The following is a 22,147-nucleotide window of genomic DNA, read 5'->3' as shown; positions in this document are numbered from 1 at the left end:
GTGAATAGTAGAAGAAATTATGGAGGAAAAAAGTGAAAGGTATTTTGAATTTTTACATCTTTCTCCCCCCATAAATTTCTATATAGTACTACATAGAAAGAACCCGCCTAAACATCTTTCCTAATCACATTTTTTAATTTAATTTGTAATATCTTTTATAATAGAAGACAAAATACATTCTTATTCTTGTTTTCTTAGAGATTCTGGGGTCTCAATCAGAATTCGCTCTTTCTTTTATTTACTCCATTTCTTCCAATTTCAACACAGATGATACATTAAACTAAGTTTGTTCTGTCCCGCAAGCCATTCTTATTCTCTTGTTTTGCTAGCTATCTTTGCTATAAATTCTTCCTTTCCATTCTCTAACATTCCATTCTCCCCCACTTTAATTTTTATACTATCGATAGCAATCCAACCAAATTTGCAAAATAATTAAAGTAGTAACTCTTATATTCAAATAAACAGTTATACAAAACCCCTAATTTAATCTTCGAATTACATTAGAATAAATTCTAATCGCTCCTGAAAATTGATTTTCTTATTAACCTGAAATTTTATCTCGAGCTAGAAAAAAAATCGGATACTTAGCCAAGTATGATTAAAAAGACTATTCAAATCTATTATTATATATGGAAAAAAAAATTACTTGCCTATAACTAATCTCCTCATTTGCCTTTTTCAAAACACAATTGTGCTTTTCTATATTTATTTCGTAATTTCTGCACCTTCCACAATATTTGTAACTTTTTCTTTTACCCATGCAATATCCACATTAATACCGGTATATAAATGCATGCATTCATGTTGATAAATTATTACTATTGTAAATAATATTTTGAATAATTCGATGCTAAAAGACAATATTACCTATCTTATTGGAATTACCTATTTTTCCTATTACCCAAAGCTTTCAATTTTAAATACCTAACACATATATGTTTTTAATAGTTAATTCAGTAACATATTCACTTATTTGTTAAATAGATACAATTTTTCCGAACAATTAATGGAAGCTATAGTGCAGGAAAAAAATCTAAAAATAGTGAATAGTTTAATTCAATGGAAGTTAGTGATAAAGTGTTATTCAAAATAAAAAGTGATAAATAATTTGTGAAAAAAAAAGAAATTCTAATAAGTGAAAGAAACAAAATGAATAAACTTTTCTAATTAGAAAAAAAAAAATCCATGAAACAAAAAATTAGAAAATTTTATCGTTTTTTCCGCATCTGCTACTCAGATTTTTTGCTTTTAATTTTGTTAATATAGCTAATTGTAGGTTTCAAGTAACCCTTTGTTTCTGGCGATGAAGAAGATGTTCTAGACTTTGAAGACTTCCGCCTATTACTTCTTTGTTTTAGAGGAAAGGCCTCATTTCTTACTGAAATCGACCTTTTTCTTGAAAACCGCCTACTACTACTAGTGTGCTTAGTTCTGCCTTTAAAAGAAACTGAAGGTTTATAAGTAATTAGTTTGTCCTTTACCATATACAAAGTTAAAGTATTACAATAAAGTGAATTGTATCTTTCAAATAAATTGTATAAACCATCTATATCAAAAGCAAAGTACCTACGGACATATTCACACAATTTTAAAGCCACGTCTTTATCTTCTTTTTGAACCGTTACATATTCATGTTCTGCTTTTATATAAGATTGTGTTTTAGCGCGTATGCCCAACAGCCTAATATTTAAATGATCCAACTTCTCCATAAATTTATCATAGTCCCTACTAATCTTCTTTACTTTCGAATAATTCGTCATAATATTTCTGCAAAGAGGACAATTTTTGTATCTTTTCCCTTGGCATATTCTAATCATATCTCGGATGAAATCTAAACAACTACGGCCCAGATGTAAACGCTCAAATTTTGTAGTCCAATCACTGAGAACGGATCTAGCCATATCTATGGTGTAAAGAAGCTCTACTATGGAATCTCGACTCATTATTATTGAAATTTCTGTATATTCTTCATCCTGATCTATGCTAATTGTGCTTAACCTTTGGTACTCCTCAAGCAAGCCAGATAACTGCGGGTCATCCGTTTCAAGTTGAGGGCTTTCGTTTAAATTAAAATTGCTTGCCTTTAAATGTAGGATTGAAACATTATTTAAGTACACACATCTCAAAGATATGGTTGAAAAAAAGTAATGAAAAAGTATTAACTGGCCAAAAAACAATAACAATGTTTTGGTCAGACTATTAAACATCGCAAAAATTCCTCGCATCACGTCATTATTTGCGACCAGAACACATGTAATTATTATAACCTTGAAAAATCCAATGCAATTTTCTTCTGTAGACAATACTTTAATAACTTTATGATTTAACTTTTACGTAAATCGGTTCATCTTAAACATGTTTCAGTAAACAAATGCGTTGTCTTACAAAAAAAAATAAATAAATATATCTAGGTCAATTATATTATATAAAAATTAAATTTTATTAACATGTTGACTGGTCAGTATTACATGATATCATATTTGTTTTAATTAAGTTTTTGAATTAAATTATTTATTAAATATATCAATAAAAATACGCGGGAACCTTTTAGTTTTTTTTCGATTATTAATTCTTCAGCCCAATTTATTTTCATTTTTTCTACTTATTTATTTTTTAGTAGGTTTATCTTTTTTCCGGTTGCCCCTATAATTACTTAACGCTTTGAGCTTGATCACTCTATAAATGAGCAGATTGTTTGTAATATAATATTGATATCTTGTACTTGGATAGCTTGGACATTACAACAGTTTCTTTTTTTTAATATAATGATTCACCAAAATTTGTATATTATTAAAAAAAAATTTTGTTTTATAGAGAAACTTTAAATAAACATTGCCATTCACAATATCAATCATTGAATCTTGGTTTGTATGGTTTTAATATATCAATTGTTTTGTTTTCATTTTCAAAATATTGATTTCAAATTACCTACTACAAACTTAATATTTTGATAAACTTTGGCCATTCTTTTGTTTTTACTAAATCTAATATACATGTGCCAGCTATATAGTTTACAAATTTAAATAAAAAATTTGAGTAAGCATTATTCAACCTCATATACATAAAGTTCTAGGTTAAATTCTCAAAAGGTACCTTAAAATTATTCAATTTATGGATTAAACTGTGAGATGTTGGAGAGAAATATAATAATTAAAACTTACATTGACATTACTGTATTAAAAACATATTTATCAATTCTCTTTATTCCAAATCCAATGAAATTGTTTTAAATTTTGTTTTATTAAATAGAGGAAATGCAATGTTTATTATGTTTATTCGAAAGAATCATATTTGCAAACTTTGTAGAATCTTTATTTCTATCCTCACTTAACTTTATCAACTGAATTTAAGAAAATTCAACCTGGTTAACTAATCATCTACAATAGACCCCTTCCCCCCCCCCTTTTACTTCTAATACCGATTACAAATGCTATGCAATTTAGTAATCATAACACTACTTTTAATCAATTCTGACTTCCCCCCATGGCGGTAAAGTAAAAATAACTACTTTCAATATAATTTTTTTTTTTTAACTTCAATATTCAACTAAAATAAGAAACAAAAATCAATTTTTCAAATTTGCACTAATCATCAAAACTAGTTTTTTCTTTTCATCCTCCTAATATATATACAAATACATACATTTTGAACAATATTTCTTATTCATGTAAAACTTTGGCATACAAGCATAAACAACAAAACACTATTCATACAAAATCAGAAAAATTTGCAAATATAAAAAATTACTTTGTATCTTTTTTACCTTCCCACCCGTAAATATCCTACAAATTAACACCATATTAAATGCAAATTGAATTTTTCTGCCTATACCTTCTATTTTGTTTTTAATCTGTTAAACATTAGAAATAAATTAAATTTGCATGAGAAGAGCCTTGGCGCCTTTTATTACATGTGTTTATAGTATTCTACAAGTAAATAATCTGATTTTATCATCATAAAAAAAATGACTATAATAATTCCTAATAGTATGTAAATAATTGGTAAGATTAAATATTATATTAATAGATTGAAATATGAAAAGCAAGATAGAGTGAAGTATTTTCAAGTACAATCTGAAAATACATATAACCAACTTAAATATTTAAATAAACACAATTTGAAGTAATTTTCTGAAACAATACTTTTGCCCAAAGTTGTTTTAATTTAGTTTTAATAATACAATAAAAGCAACAAATAATGGGTATTTTTCATGCATTTTCCCTAATACATGCCTAAATATGTGTATGAATAAATATTATTAAAAATTTGTTTAAACCTTGCTTAAAAGCTTTTTAAAATTTTTTAGTAGAAAATTAAATCTTTCAAATAAAATTAATTTACTTTTATAGAAAATTAAAAAAACCAAGTAATTTTATGAGGAAAAAAATTTTGGTTCTCAATATAATCAGTTTAAATTCATTGGAAAAATAACTTATAAACTTGAAATCATTTTCCGATATTCCAAATATTGATTATAACCTATTTTTATAGTATTTTCTAAAGTTAATATATAACTCCAAAAACGATCCTAAAACATCCATTCTTGGTTTTAACCAAATTAGAAAAAAATCATTTTTCCTAACTTCTTTTACAGTACTTATACTGTATTAAAATAGAGATTATCATAAATTTATTCACAATATTACAATCACTATTATTGGAAATGTTATATATCATGAGAAATGTATTAGATTATTTTCATTACGTTTAAATGAAACAAAATCAGTAACTATTTCTCGATTTATAACCAGTATAACTGTAGCAATTTGCAATATATTGCTAATTTTCATACATATATAAAATTTAATCAACACAAAAAAAAAATCAAATTCAAAAAATTAAAATTTTCTTTTCAAAAATTGCATGCAATTCTAAGAATTACATGCAATTTTTGGAAGCAATACATAATTCCTTTAAAAAAAAGAAACTTCAAACATAATAAATCACAATCAAGTCAGATCACTTCTGCATCTGAATCTTCATCCGAATCTTCATCTTAATCCGAACCCAAGCCCGAATCTCGATTTAAATCATAACTCTGCGTAAAAAAGCTAATTTACACAGTAATAATTAACACATTGTCCAAATTAATCTCAAAATAATTCCAAGATTAATTCAATTACTCATATTTAACCTGTTCCCTGCTAAATAATTTCCAATTGAGAATGCGAATTCAAATTGAAAATAAAGTCATCTTCTGGAATTAACTCTCTTGTTGGTTCCATGCTCGCTGTTAATTTCCAGATTTACTCATCTTCTTCTGAAATTGTTCATTTCATCCCTTCTCTATCCTTTTTTCCAAATCAAAAACTTTCTCTAAACTTTTTTATTTCTTTAGTTGTATTTCTTGATCGACCTTGTTAGTATAGTAAGTAATACCACCTACAGAACAGAATTGTGTATATATTGATATAATAAATGACGTAAAACCTTTATTGCCTTCAAAAAACAAAGAAACATCTCTTAATAATTTTTCAGTTGACACTAAATAACTTTTTTTCAATTCAACTCTTCGTGAGTATGTATTCATTAAGGAATTCAAGTCAAATAAGGCTGAAAGAATTTCTCTATTATAACCAGAGTACTTTCGAATCATCGCAGAATAATTTCTCTCAACCTTTTTAACTCTTCTTAGAATTTTTTTCAAAAGTTTACAAATACTATTATTTGCATCAAGTTCTAAAGCACATACTTCATAAATTAAAGTGACTGAACCAACACATTTTTCATCTATTGGATGATCAACCAAAGATAAATATGAAGTTTTTATTTCTCTAAGAGTGGTTAATGTTCTACTTCTTAAGCTCAATAATTCCTGAAAAGAGACAGTTACCAGATTTCCCTTATCACTTTCTGTAGTATCAATATCGTCAAGTTCCATTAAACTTAACCTTTGAAACTCAGAAGTGACCCCCACGTCTGGCCCTCCACCATCTTCTATATTTGTAGATAACTTAAGTAGTGAAGATGAGAATAGAGATAAAATAATACGTGAATCACCAGATGACTCAAACACATCATTTTGAATAAAAGATAATAAATAGATAAAAAATAAACAATAAAGTCTCATTTTATTAAGGTGAAAATACAATAATTCCCAAATATTATAACCTCAACTTCTTAAGATTCCAATACAGTGGCAGTCACTAAAGAATAACAAATAATAGAAAATAATTATTTTAAATATCAATTAACCTTAAAACTTTCAACTCCTCTTTTATCAAAAATTAAAGTATAAGGCCAGAGTAATTTTCACCAAAACGGGGAAATTAAAATTAAAAACAGAAGAAACTGTTCAGATCAGTTAATACAAATTAGTAAAAATAAACTGGTTATTTACGGCTCTGATTACAGTATTTTTACTATGATATTGGCGGTAACAATTATTATTTTAAAAAATATATATTTCACAATGTCAGCAAATTATTATTTATAAATAGTGGTTTTAAGATATGAACCGCTGTTCTAAACAGTAAAAACAAATAACTATGATCGTTTGAATAGACAAAAACATATACTAAATACATAATCAAATAGCAATATAAAAACATGAAAATAGTGGAACATAATGTAAAGAAAAAGCCCACATATTTGGCAAGAACTTTTTTTTTTAGTAAAATAAATACCTAAAATAAAATTAGTTATTAGAAAGAAATTGTTACAGAATTAAATATAACAAGAAATCAATGGGAAGATTGCTGAACAAAATTATTGAGTTTTAGGTATATTTTTTATGTCAAAATAGAGAAAAGCTGTAAATTTCCTTTTCAAGACATAATTGTATGTTCATAAGAACGTTACTAAATTTGTCCCAAAACAACTATTAGATAGTTCAAAATTGGATTTGAGTATTATGGCTCACTGGTAATTAGAAGATCTACCCATGTTTTTTATTTAAATAGCAAATTTCCAATGTATAGAAGCACAATGGTCCTCTCTTCTTCTTCCACCCCCCCCCCCCCTTTGTAAAAAACCGTTTTGCATGCATTTTTTTTTAGCTAAATACTCATTTTTCAAAAAAAAAAGAGTAAATTATGTAAGCCAACTTACACCTATTATCACTGTGTACATTTGAATCCGCTCTTTTTTCTATTAATTATTCTCTCCCTTAGCTCACAAAGCAAAGACTAAAGTGAAGTAAGGTCGAGAAGTATTATACTGCAAACTTACCGACACCCAAATTAGTGTAACTACCAACCAATGCTCTTCCATCACCAATTCTTCTCCCTCCTCCTTCGGCTAATTGTTTTTTGTAGACTCTCTATCATAAAAAGTCAAATAGTTTCTGGGCGATCCTTAGTATTCTTACCCAGGCATTTTCTTAAATTTTCAATATATACATATTTCGTAACCCCAAGCCTCTACAAGACCAAAATATAAAAAAGAAAAAAAAAGAAAAAAATAAAGGTAGGCATTTACAAAACTAATCCCCTGGAGTGGTCAAATCATCCCCAATAAAAGAAAATCGGGTACAACTAATAGAGGAGTGTCTCGTTACTTTAAAATACTTAACCATAGAATCACGATAAGGGGTGCTAAGCCATTACTCACAACATTAAACACAAGATTGATCCTAATTTGAAGATCTTTTTATACCCATTAATTGACAGTCCTCACAGCTCCTTACTTCCTCACTTTATCTAAGGTGAATAAAATAAAAAAAACTTCGGAACTTGAAAAAAAGAGAACGATATGTTGGCTACTTTCAATGAAAAAATTTAAACAAGAAAAAAGTTATTGGGATTCATTAAGTGTGGAATATTTAAATAAACAAGAATCAAAATGTCGCTAAATGTGCATAATCCCAGTTTTTAACCATCAACTCAAAAATATATTTTTACTCAAAAACTAAAACTTCTAAAAAGCGCCAGAGGACTCTCCCCGACGAAAATCCGAGCATACACTTGTAACTTAACGTAATCATGCATAAGCTGTTGCATGTATTATGCATTAACAACCTTGCTGGCATTTGGCAGAAACACACTGTGTCCCAATGTTAAATTAGTCTTAAATCTCTAATTAAAACTAAGCAACTGATTACAGACGGATTTCGTTTAATCGGGAATATCGGTATAATTTTGAGTATTCAGGCAATTAAAACCCATTTCGGGAAAGAATTTAATGTGGAATCTATCGCGGAAATAGTATATTTGTCCTTTTAATCTCAAATTCAAATATTATCAGGAAATACAATTTCTGTGGTTATTAGCTTAGCTGCTCAATTGTTAAGATATAACTTCACCATATAACCATATGTAATCATCTTGCCTGTAATCCTTATTCTAAAAATGTTAAAAAAGTGAATCTATAGTTAAGAAATGCTCATTTTAGTAGCATAACCACATTATGATTCCAGCCTCCAGTGAAATAGTTACTAAAAATGCAAAATGGAAAAGCATGCAACCACCTAATGTGGATATGACTTAAATGTCATAATCTGAGTCTTCAACAAACTCAAATGTCCACCATCTCCACAATTTTTAGAATTTTCATCCTCCATACTATCCTTAAGTAATTTAATTCTTTGGTTTAGCTCTTTAATAGTATCAACTAGGTTATTAACAGATTCGATATATGTCGACTTTAAAAGTAAACCATTGGATTTCAGTGAAACTTCCATTAGCTTTGATAAACCCTCATCCATTTTCAATAGAGAGGTTGCAAATCTATTAGCTTCATCCCTCAATTTTCTGTAATCATCGTCGATACCCTTTAATTTGGAAATGAGACTTAAAAGACCTTTGCAAGTTTCTGAAGATCTCAAACTCTTTTTCTTGCACAAAGAGAGTAATTCCTCCATCATTTCCAAGCACTCGTACGAAAAACTGGAGTTAATGAGGCTTTCAAGTAATTCCATAAATGAACTAAACACAGTCGTAAATCCACTCTTTAACTCAGCCAACGATTCATACGACATGCTCTGGTAGCTTGGAGGTTTTTTCCCTCCGCCTCTTCCTCCTCCTCCTCCTCCTCCTCCTCCTCCTCCTCCTCCACCTCCTCCTCCACCTCCACCTCCACCTCTTCCTCCTCTCTTTACAGTTCCTCCACTTCCCCCACTTCCTCCAATTCCTGCACCACCTCCACTTCCTGCACCACCTCCACTTCCGCCTTCGCCTCTTTTTCCTTTGGACGAGTCAACCATCCCGACTACAGTGTTATCCAACTTTAATATTGAGAGGTTACTACTTGAACCACTTGGAGAAATGGTCAAAGTAACCTGAACTGGAAGTAATGAAACTGCTTCAGAGCTCGAGCGAGATGAAGAATGTAAAGACTTTGATCCCTCTGACACATGAGACGCGGGTCTAGATCTGGATCCAGATCTTGACCTGGATCTGGGCCTGGATCTGGACCTGGACCTGGACCTGGATCTGGACCTGGACCTGGACCTGGACCTGGATCTGGATCTGGATCTGGATCTGGATCTGGTCCTGGAACTAGATCTGGTCCTAGACCTAGACCTGGATCTAGACCTAGAGCCAGAAATTGGTTTAGAGACAGACCCAGAACTGGACTTTGAAGTAGAATGCATCTTAGATCCAGAGCTGGTTTCTGCAGCAGCTTTTCCATCTGGCTTTCCTCTCTCACCCTCGTGTTCTCCTCCACCTCCTCTACCACTTTTTCCTACTTCCTTCCCCCCTACTCCTTTTGTGCCAGTTCCCCTTCTTGTCCCTTCCACAGCACCACTCACTCCAGGTAAGGCCGAATCTTGTGGTCCAGGCTGAGGGCCAACTTGACCTCCTGAGCTGTCAGGTTGGAAATGTAATCCTTTATAAAATTTGGTCATCAAATCAGAAAAAGGCCAGTAATCTCGTGGATCGCCTACAGGTAATTCTAAATGAGTTATAGATCTTCCTGTACTCTGGCTCTTCTTTCTGCTTTCTTTAAGTTTTTCACTATTTTCTTTTGCATCCTTTGCCAAACCTTTGATTTTCTCGAGTTTAGATAAGATTTCACTTCTCCTAGATCCGCTTGAGCCTGATGATCCGCTTGAGCCTGATGATCCGCTTGAGCCTGATGATCCGCTTGAACTTGATGATCCACTTGAGCTTGATGATCCGCTTGAGCTTGATGATCCGCTTGAACTTGATGATCCACTTGAACTTGATGATCCACTTGAACTTGATGATCCGCTTGAACTTGATGATCCACCTGAACTTGTTGATCCCCTTGAACCTGTTGAACCGCTTGAACCTGATGATCCGCTTGAACCTGATGATCCCCTTGAACCCGATGATCTACTAGAGCCAGTAGACCCATCGGAATCTTCTCCATCCTTACGGTTATCCTCCTCTTCCTCTTCTTCATCTTCTTCAAATATAGTATCTTCACGTCCTCTCATTCCTCCCGACCAACCTCCTCTTCTTCCTCCTCCCCCACCTGATCCACCTATTCCACCCGAACTAGCTCCCAATGAACCACCTGCTCTACCTCCTGTTCCTGATTTACCTGTTCCTGATCTGCTTAATCCGCCTGTTCCACCCGAACTGGTTCCTCCTGAGCCACCTCTACTTCCTCCTGCTTTACCTGTTCCTCTACTTACCCCGCTCGACCCACTTGAGCTGGCTCCTTTCGAACTACTCATTCCACCTCTTGTTCCAAGTTTACTTGTTCCACTTGATCCATGCCCTCCTTTTTTATCTTTTGAATGCCCCAATGTACCACCACTTCCAGAGCCAGAAGACTTAGAAGCTGCTGGTTTAGACAATGAATGAGTGTGCCTTCTAGAACTCGAACCAGAGCCCTTTCCTGTAGCTCCTGAACTATGGGATTTCTTTAAAGAACTATGTCTTTCCGAGGATAAAGTGGGTTTTTTTCGTCTTCCTGATCCATCATCACCCAACCACCATGATAAGCTCTTACTTGTGTCTGTATCCGACAGAGTACCTGTACCTGCACTTGCACCTGCACCTGCACCTGCACCTGCTCCGTGATCACCTTGATTCTCAGAAGCTTTACTAGATGATTTATCCTCAGTATAAATTCCTCCTTGATCTTTATCAGAGTCTAAGTCTGAGCTTGAACCTGATATCAGTAGAAGCGCTGATTCCAATTCTCTTTCCTTATCAGAAGGAGTGGGCCTATCTTCAACAATTAAATCCAGTTCCCCAAAATATGGATCTAGTGGTGAAGCTGCACTCCACCTACTTCGTTGAGTACTGCTTGCCTGACTGACAAAACTTAAGACACTTCCATTATCACTTTCATCTCCAGATCCACCGTCTTTTGATTCAAGATCTTCTGAGTCATCCTCACCATCATCTTTATAAACCTCACTTTTTAAATTCAGAAGTGATGTTACGTGTTGTGGAGCTCTTTCCAAATATTGGAAATCATACAAAAATAAAAACAAACATATTAGTAAAAACAAATATATCAAATTATTTAAAGTCATATTAAAACATTAAATTGCATATAAAAAACTGTAATGTACAAAAATTGATATACTTGTTTTTCCTAGAAAAATTAGAGTACCAACGTCAGTTTTCTGATAATTGATTGTTAATTTTTCTTAAATAGTCTCTTGTATTAAAATAGTAGTAATATGTTATACCTAACTTTGTCTCACGAGAAAATCTTCATACAAAGAAAAATACAAAACTTTACAATACTTAAAATATTTACATATCCAAGGTTATATTAATTTCCGTAGATTATTATTACTGAAACCATTAGTTTCCCTCGTTACCACTATAATTGCGCCACAGTATCATAACATTTTATTTTATTCACAAAAACTAATTAGAAATTTCAAAAGCGCGCACGCGCCTAAATATTATTACTGAAACAATCATATTTATATAAATATTTAAGATGGATAAAATAAGAGAATTTAAAAAAAAAAAAAAAAAAGACAACTGAGTAAAAGATATATTATTTAATTTTTGTTAATTTTGAGAATAAACCCAGCATTAACGAATTTAAATAAAATTAACTGTCTCGGTGTTTTTCTTATTTTTTTCCTCCCCCCCCCCTTTTTTTTTTTCTCATGCATTATTACCTTCCTTAGTATTATCTTCAAAATGACTTAATAAGACACATGCGCATGTACGCATTTTTGGCGCCTTTACATGTAGGAAGAAAATATAGGTATGGGAAGGGTTCAAAAACACATATAGACAGTATAGAAAGTAAAGAAGGTGACTACTCAATAAATTGTATTTGAAAGGTTAGTGTAGAAAAGACCAGACATTAATTTTTGTGTGCATAATTTGTGAAAAAAAAGGAATAAAGAAAGACATTTTGTATAATACATTCAAAAGACAGTGTAACTATTTTTTCAAAAAAAAAAGAAAGTCAAAGGAAAAATAGACGGCAAATTTTGAAATCATTGACAGGACATAAGATACAAAACGTTTAAAAAAAAAATCAAATTCATGCATTAAGGATTTGATTGGATTCCTAGACACAATATACAGTAAACTGAGAAAAAGTAAATAACATTTTAAGTCACTATTCGTTTACTTTGAAAAAAAAAAATCATTGTACGCGTTTCTCCCACTTAAAAGAAAAAGAAATATATTTTTAGTCATCCAATATTGAAAATGGGTTGCTCATCATCAAAGCCAGAAACCAAAGTTGCCGATAACAAATCTGCAGCCGACGCAAACAAGCAAAGAGAATTAGCCGAGAAGAAAGCCCAATTAGCTAAGGCTGTTAAGAACCCAGCTCCAATCAGTAATCAACCTCAGGCAAAGCCAGAAGAACCAAAGAAAGCAGAGCCTGCTCCTGTTCCTGCTCCTGCTCCTGTTCCTGCTCCTGCTCCTGCCCCTGTTCCTACTCCAGCTCCTGTTCCAGAAGCACCTGCTGCTGAGGCACCATCCAATCAAGCTCCTGCACCTGTTCCAGCTGAAGCTCCAGCTGCAGAAGCACCAGTTGACCAAAATGGTGTTCCACAGGAAAAGCCAGCTGATGCCTAAATTGTTCTTTGACAAATAAGGCCTTAACAGTTGTGCACTCAGAGTACTTAACATGGGGCTGAATTTTCCATAGTTGAAAAATTAATCTGAGAGTTTCCTTGAATACTTTAATAACAACAATAGAGTGTTATTTATTAAGGTTGTTAATCTATATTCTTCATTTCTCTCCATAAAACTGACTGACTGACTGAATTGCTAGTGTTAGAATGATACCAGAGGCTATTAATTGTATTATATGGTTTGAAATAGATACAATAGAAAGTATATTCCAACAAGATGGGATTTGTATGGGATCCAATACATCAAGGATTGAACCTCGATAATAGAACTACAACTTTTGACTAAAAATACAAGGTAGCCCGAGAAAAGCCAAGGAAAAATCAGAGAAAAAGAAGCAAGAAAGAAGAGGAATAAAAGAAAAAAAATGAAAAGATACTTAATAGTGTGCTATTTTTTTCAAAGTTCTTATGTGATATTGGCAACAATTTGCTTATTCACGAACTCCTTAGAAAGCAAATATAAAAATTATATAAATATTTGATTTGTTACATAAATATATTGTTTTCTTCATCATTTACTTTTTTTTCGTGTACTAATATACTTTTTAAAAACCTATCCATTAATACTTCTAAATTTTCGGATATCCCGCCTAAATTGAGATTTGGTGGAAAATCTGTTATATTAGTAAAAATTGTATAGTTATATTTTGTTTCAAAATTTGGAAACTTTTTGAATTCTTCTGAACTTCTTGCTGAGCTTGCAATCTCGGAACTGTTGAACATAAAGGCTATCATTTCATTAGTAATGGTGATATTCAATCTGTTCAAATCATAAGGGTGATCAGGATTTTTAGTCTCAAAAGAGTCTAATTTAGGCATGTTAATGGTGGAAAAACCTTTCTCTTTAGGATTGTTTTTTAAGTTATAAAAAATATTAAAAAATTTATCAAAGGATTGCTTTAAGTAGTAGTTAACAATTCCAAAATAGCAAGGAATATTGAAGTAGTGATAAGTTTTTATGCTTTGTTCTAATGTGTGGGCAAATTCCGAAATTGTGTTAAGCTGGCTCACTTGATAGGTTAATTGGCTGAATACACTCTTTTTGATATGAGGTTTTCCTGAGAAAAAGAAATCGTTTATGTTTGTTGTGTTCACTCTAAGCTCACTATCGATGAAGGTTTTAAATTCTGAAAGAATTCCGTGATTCCTTTGAAATTCTGAACATTTTATTTCAAGCTCCCCTATTAGAAACTTTACCATATGGATTACATTGAAAAGCTCTATATTAATTATCCCTTCAGTTTTCCCAAATGAATCTAAAGGAGTCATTAATCCCAAATCTTCAGCATCCAAACACTTTGTGAAAAACTCTTGTTGCAGTTGAATAGAAACTTCAGGATTTATACTATACTCAGACTTTTTAGATGGAATTAGTTTAGTAGAGTTTGCTCTCAAATTTTCAGATCTGGTTCGATTCAAGTTATCAAAAAGGTTATAATTGCACTTTGAACAGTTAAAAAACTCAGAATACTGCTTTGTCAAAACTCTATACCTCTTTAATAGGAATTCTAGCAATATTTTGTTTTGATATATCAAAAGAGAAATCGATCTTGAAAGAAAAACTACCTTCTCTTTCAAGTTAGGTAGTCTATGGTGTTCATAAAATATCCATAAGTCATACAAACTATTCTCATTTGACATGTCAATAACTTCATCATTCCGAGCTGTTTTTAACTGATTAGCTCCACTATCTAATTTTACAATATACAATGAACTTGAAGTAATTAACTTTTGTTGGTAGTTTACCAGCTTTTTAATCTCCAAGTTTAATGTTTCAAGTTCTTTGTATAAATTCTCTATTTCCTTCTTATATTTCGCCTTTGCAATCTTTTCTCCAAAAGGACGTTTTGAAGAATTATTTGAAAATATGGAATCAATAAAAAGATCAACATCATTACTAAATTTGTTGAATCTTAATTTGAGAATATCAAACTCCGAGCTTATTGATGTTATTAAAGTAAGGATTTCCTTATTCTTAAAAGTATTTCCATGGTACTCTCTTGAAAACCTCTTAATCCAATTTTCAAATGATAAAATAAAGTCCAGCAAAACACCATATCTTGAACTTATATCTATTATCTTATCCACTATAACATTGTTAATTCTTCTGCTCTTGGAAAATATATTAGAGTCCAAGCTCAAACTATTTACACATTTCTTAAAGTTATCAACCTGATACTTACTAATATAAATTTCAAGCGTTGACAATACCAAACCCATCCAACAAAATGTCAGAAACAACACCCCACTATAGCTAAAACAACTCCTCATAAAATATAAAAATGCTTTTTTTTCCAAGTTTTAGCTCTTCGAACTTATATTTATTGATTTTTTCTATTATCTAGCAATAACTTCGAAAAATAATATCTTCAGCCTTATCAAATTATAAATTCCACCTTCCTACTTCTCAAAAACACCTTTAAATCCTTAATTATTACTTTACTTTGTTCCTTTTTTCCCCTTGTTTTTTTTTTCAATTTTTGACTTTTATTGTTTTTTCGCCTATTTTTATTATCATTCCCTGACCTATTTTCTAGAATATTGGCGCCTTAAATTTAATACCGGTATTGAATCCAAGCACTCTTTGACAATAAAGACTTAAAACAGAAAGTCTGTATGAAAACAAAGTGACAGGATTTATTTTAGGAGGATCGATTGGTTTTTGTACATTGTAAGAATAGTGTTGAAGACATCTCCAAACATCTGGTGAGACTTTAGCTTTGGAACTCAAATGGAAAATTAAAGAGGTCAATAGCATGAAATCGTTAAGGCTAATGTTAACTCAATGCAAATGGAGAACTTGCTTCTTTACTACTTTTATTGCTATTTTCTTTTGCTTTTGTCCTGGAAACCTTGCCGAGTCAAATATCCAGAATGAGCAAGATTTACAGGGCACTTACAAAACAGCATTATCAGGGTATTCTAACTATCCACAGCAGCACCAAATCAAAAAGTACAAATTCGATAGCCATGCTAAAGATCCAGTTTGTGGTTTACCTGAAGACCGAGAGGAGTACTTGGAACTTCTTTCTATTACTAGACAATTCGAGTCTACTCTTTTACATAAAGTACCTAAAGGAAAGCAACTAGCTCAACTTATCCCGGTTGAGCTTTTTTGTGCACAAATGCAGCCAATATTCAAATGTTTACTACGAAAAAACTCTTCATCAAGCTCTAAGGATCCCCTAAATCTTGTCTTCAAGACTGCTACAGGACATACTTGGCTGGTTTTTAAAGGTTCTCATGCTAAAGTGGTTGCAGGATATATGACAACTCCATCGCATGGGTATCACATTGAAGATGACTTCCAGTTTATTTCTGATAAGTACAATCAAGATGAACGCAAATTTTTGTATGTAAATAAGGATGAATCTTTACATTTTGATGCAAATTCTGAATTTTACAAATTTTTCAGACCTAGATCAACTCCTATGTCTAATCTAAGAGTATTTTTTCACGGAAATGGAATATACGACCCTGGTTGGCTTAAAGATGGAGTTACAATTCAAGTGGCTATTAAAGGTCAGATCATTAAGAACTTTCAAAGATGTGAAACTTTTTGGAATAGAGAAAAAGAGTATACTTTGTTTCTTTCCTCCTCTGAAGTTTGGAAAACCTACCAGGGATATGTTAACTTTGTCCCAGGAGTATTTTCATTATACTCAATCTCTGTCTCTATGACTGAAACTTCTAATACTAATTACTTAAAGGGTACTCATCAACATAATAAGGCCTTAAATAAACAAAATTTAGTTTCAACAAAGGTGGATTCTAGTCAGATTATTTCTGATTTGAAAAATAAAGACAGCCAATTTTCTGAGTTTTTAATCATGGAGTACTCTCATGGCATGAAGTTTGATGGGTTTAAAAAGAGACTTAAATCTTTAGCTGCAGTTTATTACTACAATCTTACTGATGACTGGCAGGGATGGTTCAATAATAGCTTATTCTTATTATATATGGGTTTTTCCATCATTTCTACATTCTCCACAACTGGTAGATATCTTTATATGCATTGTGATTTACATGGAGACAATATAATAATCCAAAATGTCCCAACTATGACTCTTTCCAGAATTTTATTTACTAATATGCAAAAACTTGTTAAACTTGAAAATGTTAAGATTATTGACCATATGTTTGTTTGGACACCAAAAAATATTGGAGATAGAAATCGATCAATTCCATGTACTGATTTACAAGAAATTTCTGTAACTGATACTGAATGTCTCACAGCTCTTTTAATTGGACCCTTATTCAGATGGGACTATTATCCGTTTGAGATTGCTCCAGAAAGCACTGAAAACTTTAAGATGATTAATAAAAAGGCCATGAACTTTTTTGAGAAAATCATGAACATTCCTGAATGGAGACGTATATCAAGTTATTATGTTGGGAAGGCCCCAGAATGGTATCGCCAATGGAAGAGATTTGGTTCCAAATCTAGTGATGTTTCTATTAACACTTTTAATGAACAATTTGAGGGTATTATGATGGTTTGTGATTATCTCCAGGATTTCATGGCTGAAAATGGAGTTTTACAAAGTTCACCTTGTGTCCAGTTCCATTCATATTTGAGAGGATATGCCATGTTTAACTATAGAGCAATGCGTATTGGATATTGTGTAAAGCAACACATTTCAGAGATTTTATCAAACTTAATAAATACTGAGACTAAAACAATCTCTGATCTTAGAATCTCTTATTGGGATTTGTCTAGACTTTCTCTTTTGTTTTATTGGAATTTGTTGGCAAGCAATATGGAGACATGTTTACCATCTCATAATGAAAAACAAGGTTTTGTATTCGAATTTGGAGGAGTGCAAGCTGTTTTAAAGAACGAAAAATGCTCTGTTATAAAGCAGTGTATACTAGAGGAAAATCGGATAAACAAAGCCAAGTTACAGAAATTGGATATTGTAAATGATAAAATAAATGGTTATAGTATTTATAATAAAGGTCCCAGCAAATCTTTAAAAAATAGTTACGATAGTTTTATGAAACATATAAGGAGCCAAGAATTTAAAAGTCAGAAGATTAACTCTTCGAACAGAGACCTCCAAAATCTTACTCTGGAAACAATTTCTGTATTGAATGGTGATTTAGGAAAAGGGATTTCAAATAAGGCTACTAATATTATTGAGACAAAAAATGCCTTTGATTATGAAGAATTTTTACTTGACAGATGGATTTTTAATCTTTATTATCAGTCTAATCTTTCTCTTTCTCTGACTCTTGTTGGTCTCAGATTCTCTTTTAGAGTTGAATCATCTTTTACTGGAAAAAGAGGACAGCTAAATACTATTTTAAAGTTTTTGAAGGGAAGCGCTTCTATTTTGGATATAACTTCGAACGGAACAAGAGATATGTCAGAGAATGAGATCCTACTTTCATGTGAGATGTTTTATAAAACTTACTATGAGATTGCAATTAAAAAATACATTGATGACAGTAAGAACAGAGAAAATTGCAGAAAGGTCGTAGAAGGAATAGAATCTGACCGAAATTATAAACGCTTTAAATCCAGTCCTAAATTTAATTACTATTCTGAAGATATTAAAAATTCTCTCTTTGAGTCTAATGGTCAACAGAAACTAAAGATAATTCATCCGAACTACATTTGTAAATACGACTTTCTTAATTTTAACACCAAAGCTTCGCCGAATAACGAGATAATTAGACAAGGCTTTTGCAATATTCTCATAAAGCCACTGAATTACATTGATATCAAAGTTTATTAGTTGATTTAAATAAATTTTACATGTAATTACTTTTTTTTTTGGTATTTTTAGTTTAAGTTGATCTTATCATCTTTCATTTATTTAATTATTGTAATTTATCTAAGTTTTTTTAGTTTTGGTTTTCAGTTATTTTCCTACAAATTAATTATTACGTGTAAAATTTCTTGCATGTACATGCAGATTATGTGGAATGCATGCAGAGTGGAGTTGAATTAGTTGAGAGATTTAGTAAAGAAAAAGAAAAGGAACAAAGAGAATTGGTAGAATATCAATAATTTAAGTTTCTTCCTTAAAAAAAAAAAAAAAGTAAATATAATCACAATTAACTATTGGTATATTTGATGAAAATAGCCTTGTGAATTTTTGAACAAAGTTTCTCACCGAAATTGAAATTTGAGAGATTAATGAATAAAAGTAAATGTTTGTAGTATTCTGCCAAACAAAACGATAAAAAGAGATGAATATCTTGGACAGATTTCTCTTGGTGAATTACATTAATTAAATAATTTGAAATGGAACTTGAGAAGTCCACTGAGATTTGAATCAGTTTTTTAGGAGAATTCATTAAATAATCCTTAACATTGAATTTAATTTGGTTCAAAACAAGAATAGATAAGGCAAAGTTGATTTTATTGGTAGAAAACAAGATAAGTTTTTCGGAAGAATTAAAAAAGAAGTCTCTGTCCTGACTGTCTTCTTGAATCCAGGTTTTGATCTTCTTTGAAAAGAACTTCTTTGAAACACAGGATTCTGTGAAACATGGTTCATAATAAAACTCTTTTAGTGAGTTTTCAGAAATAGACTTTGAAAATAAAGGATTTGATTTTATGCATTTGTTCCAAAGAAGTTTTGAACCAAATTGATCTTTGTGGGCCCAAGAAGGAAGTTTATCTGGTTCATTTTGGAATAAAATTAAAAAGTAATGACTTAGTGTTTCTGCAGCAGTTAAAAAATAAGTTTGGTTATGAATCATTTCATGCTGGTGAATACAAGTTCCAAAAGATAAGATAGAATATGGTACATAAAATAATTGTTTAAAGTAAACTTCAAAAATAATTGGGTTAGTCAAGACTTTAGAATAAGAAGATTTTAATGGAGGAAAAAATGGAATGTTTTCATTTTCAAATATTAAGGATTCCACCTGATTTATGGCTTCTTTGAAGAAATTTCCAACTCCCAAAACGGAGTCATACAAATCATCAAATTTATTTTGATTAAAAGTCCAATTCTTCCACCAAAGTTCTGAGCCTCCAACGTACTTTGGCTTGGTTGAATTAAAGTTTATGTCACGTTCAAATAACTTGATCAAAATGGAAAGTGGGTTAATATTTTTGGGAATATCTTGATGTTTGGAAAAAATATTATCAACATCATTCTTTAAGTTGTAGAGAAAGATTATCCAATTTTCAATGTCTCTAATTGATACTTCACCAAAAGTTTCACATACTAAGTTTGAAGAACGTCTTTTGTCATTTAAATAAGTAATGTATGTAAGATCAATGATCTTGACGTTTTTAATACTAGATGAGAGAATCTCAGAAATTGTTTCTTTAAATGAAACTTGGAATTTTGCTGTCGAAAATAAGTCATTTTCAGCAATCTTCCAATTTTCAATTAAGAGAATCAAATTATTCGCATGTAAATCGCAGTGTTGATATAACAGGCTTCCGGTAAATGTAAAGGAAATTAGAGCAGAAAAGAATAAATAAACAACATGAATCAGTGAAGCACTCCAAAGGTAGAAATTATCTTTTGAAAGCTTTGTCCAATTAATGACAGAATCTAGAACAAGAAAATTGGAAACATCAGAAAAGCTTGGACCGATAAATCGTTCCATAATTAAGTAAGAAGACCAAAATCTTCCTGATGGAATATTCCAGGGATAGTGAGATTCATAAACTGAAGGATAGAAAATGGAGTTTTCACAGTTTTTTATGCATACATGTGAAGATTTTTCATTTAATTGTGTAACCAAAATATTTCCACTAGAGCGATTTGTGTTTTTTAATATCCTTGGAGCTATAAAAATTTGATTTGGAGTAAATCTAATATACATTTCATTTTCAAGACCTGAAAGCCAAGTGTCCCTCTCCAGCCATTTCAGATTAAAATTCTCATCATTCCAGATCGTAAAGTATTCAGGATGAGTAGCCGACCTGAATGATTTAATGCAAATATGAATATCTTTTCCTGTCTCAAGTTGTTTGTATTTAAGATTTGTCTCAGATACTTCAGAGGACGATAGAAATACAACATATTCCTTGGATTTAAAGTTTTTATATGTACTAAAGAAGAATGAAGTTGAGTCTTGACTGTGAGAAAGTATGTTCTTATTTCCACCAACAATTTTCCCACATATAACATCACCATATGCACCACTAATAACGTTCCATTTATAAGAGTATTTTGAAGATACCCAAGGAAAGTTGACAACGGAAGAATTTGGCCTCCGATTGTATAAGAGATTGGGATTAGTAATATTATTAGAAACATCGGATAAAATCGAAGTACCATTTGACAAATTCTCCAAATTATCGGAAATCTTCTTAATTTCACATGATAACATTGGGGAAAAATATGAACAGAATGTATAAAGTTGGATATATTTTTCAACAATCTCTATTCTTTTTGGAAATGCCTTTAGGTGATTATAAAGCTTTAATTCATTTTCGATGGTTTTTACAACAAGATCAAATCTCTCTTTTCCCAAAAGTAGAGGAAGCAAAGAGATATAATTATTTCCAAATCCAATTTTTGCTTCAAATATTTCTGAAGTGGATATATTAGCCTTCAAGGCAGTCTCATTATTTAATTCAGTATCTCTTTTAATATTACTGCTAATGCTACATTCTGGAGAAATAAATGGTACTTCCAATTTCTTCAAAGATTTCTTTTTTGAATTATTAAGATTTGAGCTTACACTGCGCAATCTAAACTTCCCAAAAAATTTCAAAAAGCTGAGCTCAACACCTGATGGCCATTTTAACCCATATAATACTTTTCCAGTAAAGTCAGTCAGAGCCAGTATAGTAAGAAATAATGCAAACCAAAGTTTCCTATAATTAGGACGAATTCTAAGTGACATTTGCCATCTAAATTGCAGAAATTACTCTTAGAAATCTTTAAAATATTACTAATTTTAAATTAAGTTTTTTAAGCAAATGGTCCTTATATTCCCAAAGTTATACTTTTTTACATGAGGTAACGAATTTATCCAACTTAATAAAAAACATAATTTGGCGCCAAAAGTGCATTTTTTGTTCAAGATAGAAATAAAAGCAAATGAATAAATAAGATTAGAAAATATTTTAATGAAAATAAAGCCTAACAAATTGGATTTCAAATGAACATGAAAAGAAGAGATAGTTTTTGAAAGATTGAATAATTGGATTTTTTTTTTTTTTTAATAATAAATGACTAAAGTTTT

At 31.2% G+C, this 22,147-nt stretch overlaps 7 protein-coding genes across 7 annotated transcripts; 2 read left to right on the top strand and 5 right to left on the bottom strand.

The window, feature by feature from the left end:
- Positions 1-1,229: 1,229 nt before the first annotated feature.
- cubi_01525 (uncharacterized protein) lies at positions 1,230-2,225 on the bottom strand (the record flags this gene model as incomplete). Its single annotated transcript, XM_029018537.1, has 1 exon — positions 1,230-2,225. The coding sequence occupies one exon, from the start codon at positions 2,223-2,225 to the stop codon at positions 1,230-1,232; it is 996 nt and encodes a 331-aa protein (XP_028873764.1).
- A 3,101-nt stretch (positions 2,226-5,326) lies between these two features.
- cubi_01524 (uncharacterized protein) lies at positions 5,327-6,070 on the bottom strand (the record flags this gene model as incomplete). Its single annotated transcript, XM_029018536.1, has 1 exon — positions 5,327-6,070. The coding sequence occupies one exon, from the start codon at positions 6,068-6,070 to the stop codon at positions 5,327-5,329; it is 744 nt and encodes a 247-aa protein (XP_028873763.1).
- Positions 6,071-8,407: 2,337 nt separating this feature from the next.
- cubi_01523 (uncharacterized protein) lies at positions 8,408-11,395 on the bottom strand (the record flags this gene model as incomplete). Its single annotated transcript, XM_029018535.1, has 1 exon — positions 8,408-11,395. The coding sequence occupies one exon, from the start codon at positions 11,393-11,395 to the stop codon at positions 8,408-8,410; it is 2,988 nt and encodes a 995-aa protein (XP_028873762.1).
- A 1,150-nt stretch (positions 11,396-12,545) lies between these two features.
- cubi_01522 (CP23 antigen) lies at positions 12,546-12,920 on the top strand (the record flags this gene model as incomplete). Its single annotated transcript, XM_029018534.1, has 1 exon — positions 12,546-12,920. The coding sequence occupies one exon, from the start codon at positions 12,546-12,548 to the stop codon at positions 12,918-12,920; it is 375 nt and encodes a 124-aa protein (XP_028873761.1).
- Positions 12,921-13,465: 545 nt separating this feature from the next.
- On the bottom strand, positions 13,466-15,199 carry cubi_01521 (uncharacterized protein; the record flags this gene model as incomplete). Its single annotated transcript, XM_029018533.1, has 1 exon — positions 13,466-15,199. The coding sequence occupies one exon, from the start codon at positions 15,197-15,199 to the stop codon at positions 13,466-13,468; it is 1,734 nt and encodes a 577-aa protein (XP_028873760.1).
- A 536-nt stretch (positions 15,200-15,735) lies between these two features.
- cubi_01520 (uncharacterized protein) lies at positions 15,736-18,720 on the top strand (the record flags this gene model as incomplete). The annotated part of the gene is made up of 1 exon (XM_029018532.1): positions 15,736-18,720. One exon carries the CDS (start codon positions 15,736-15,738, stop codon positions 18,718-18,720), a length of 2,985 nt encoding a protein of 994 aa, XP_028873759.1.
- Positions 18,721-19,042: 322 nt separating this feature from the next.
- cubi_01519 (uncharacterized protein) lies at positions 19,043-21,805 on the bottom strand (the record flags this gene model as incomplete). Its single annotated transcript, XM_029018531.1, has 1 exon — positions 19,043-21,805. One exon carries the CDS (start codon positions 21,803-21,805, stop codon positions 19,043-19,045), a length of 2,763 nt encoding a protein of 920 aa, XP_028873758.1.
- Positions 21,806-22,147: the final 342 nt, after the last annotated feature.

This window comes from Cryptosporidium ubiquitum (assembly GCF_001865345.1).
Source record: "Cryptosporidium ubiquitum isolate 39726 chromosome Unknown contig_20, whole genome shotgun sequence".
Lineage (NCBI taxonomy): Eukaryota > Apicomplexa > Conoidasida > Eucoccidiorida > Cryptosporidiidae > Cryptosporidium > Cryptosporidium ubiquitum.
Note: the sequence above shows the minus strand (reverse complement) of the source record. Positions and strands in the feature narration are given on the sequence as shown.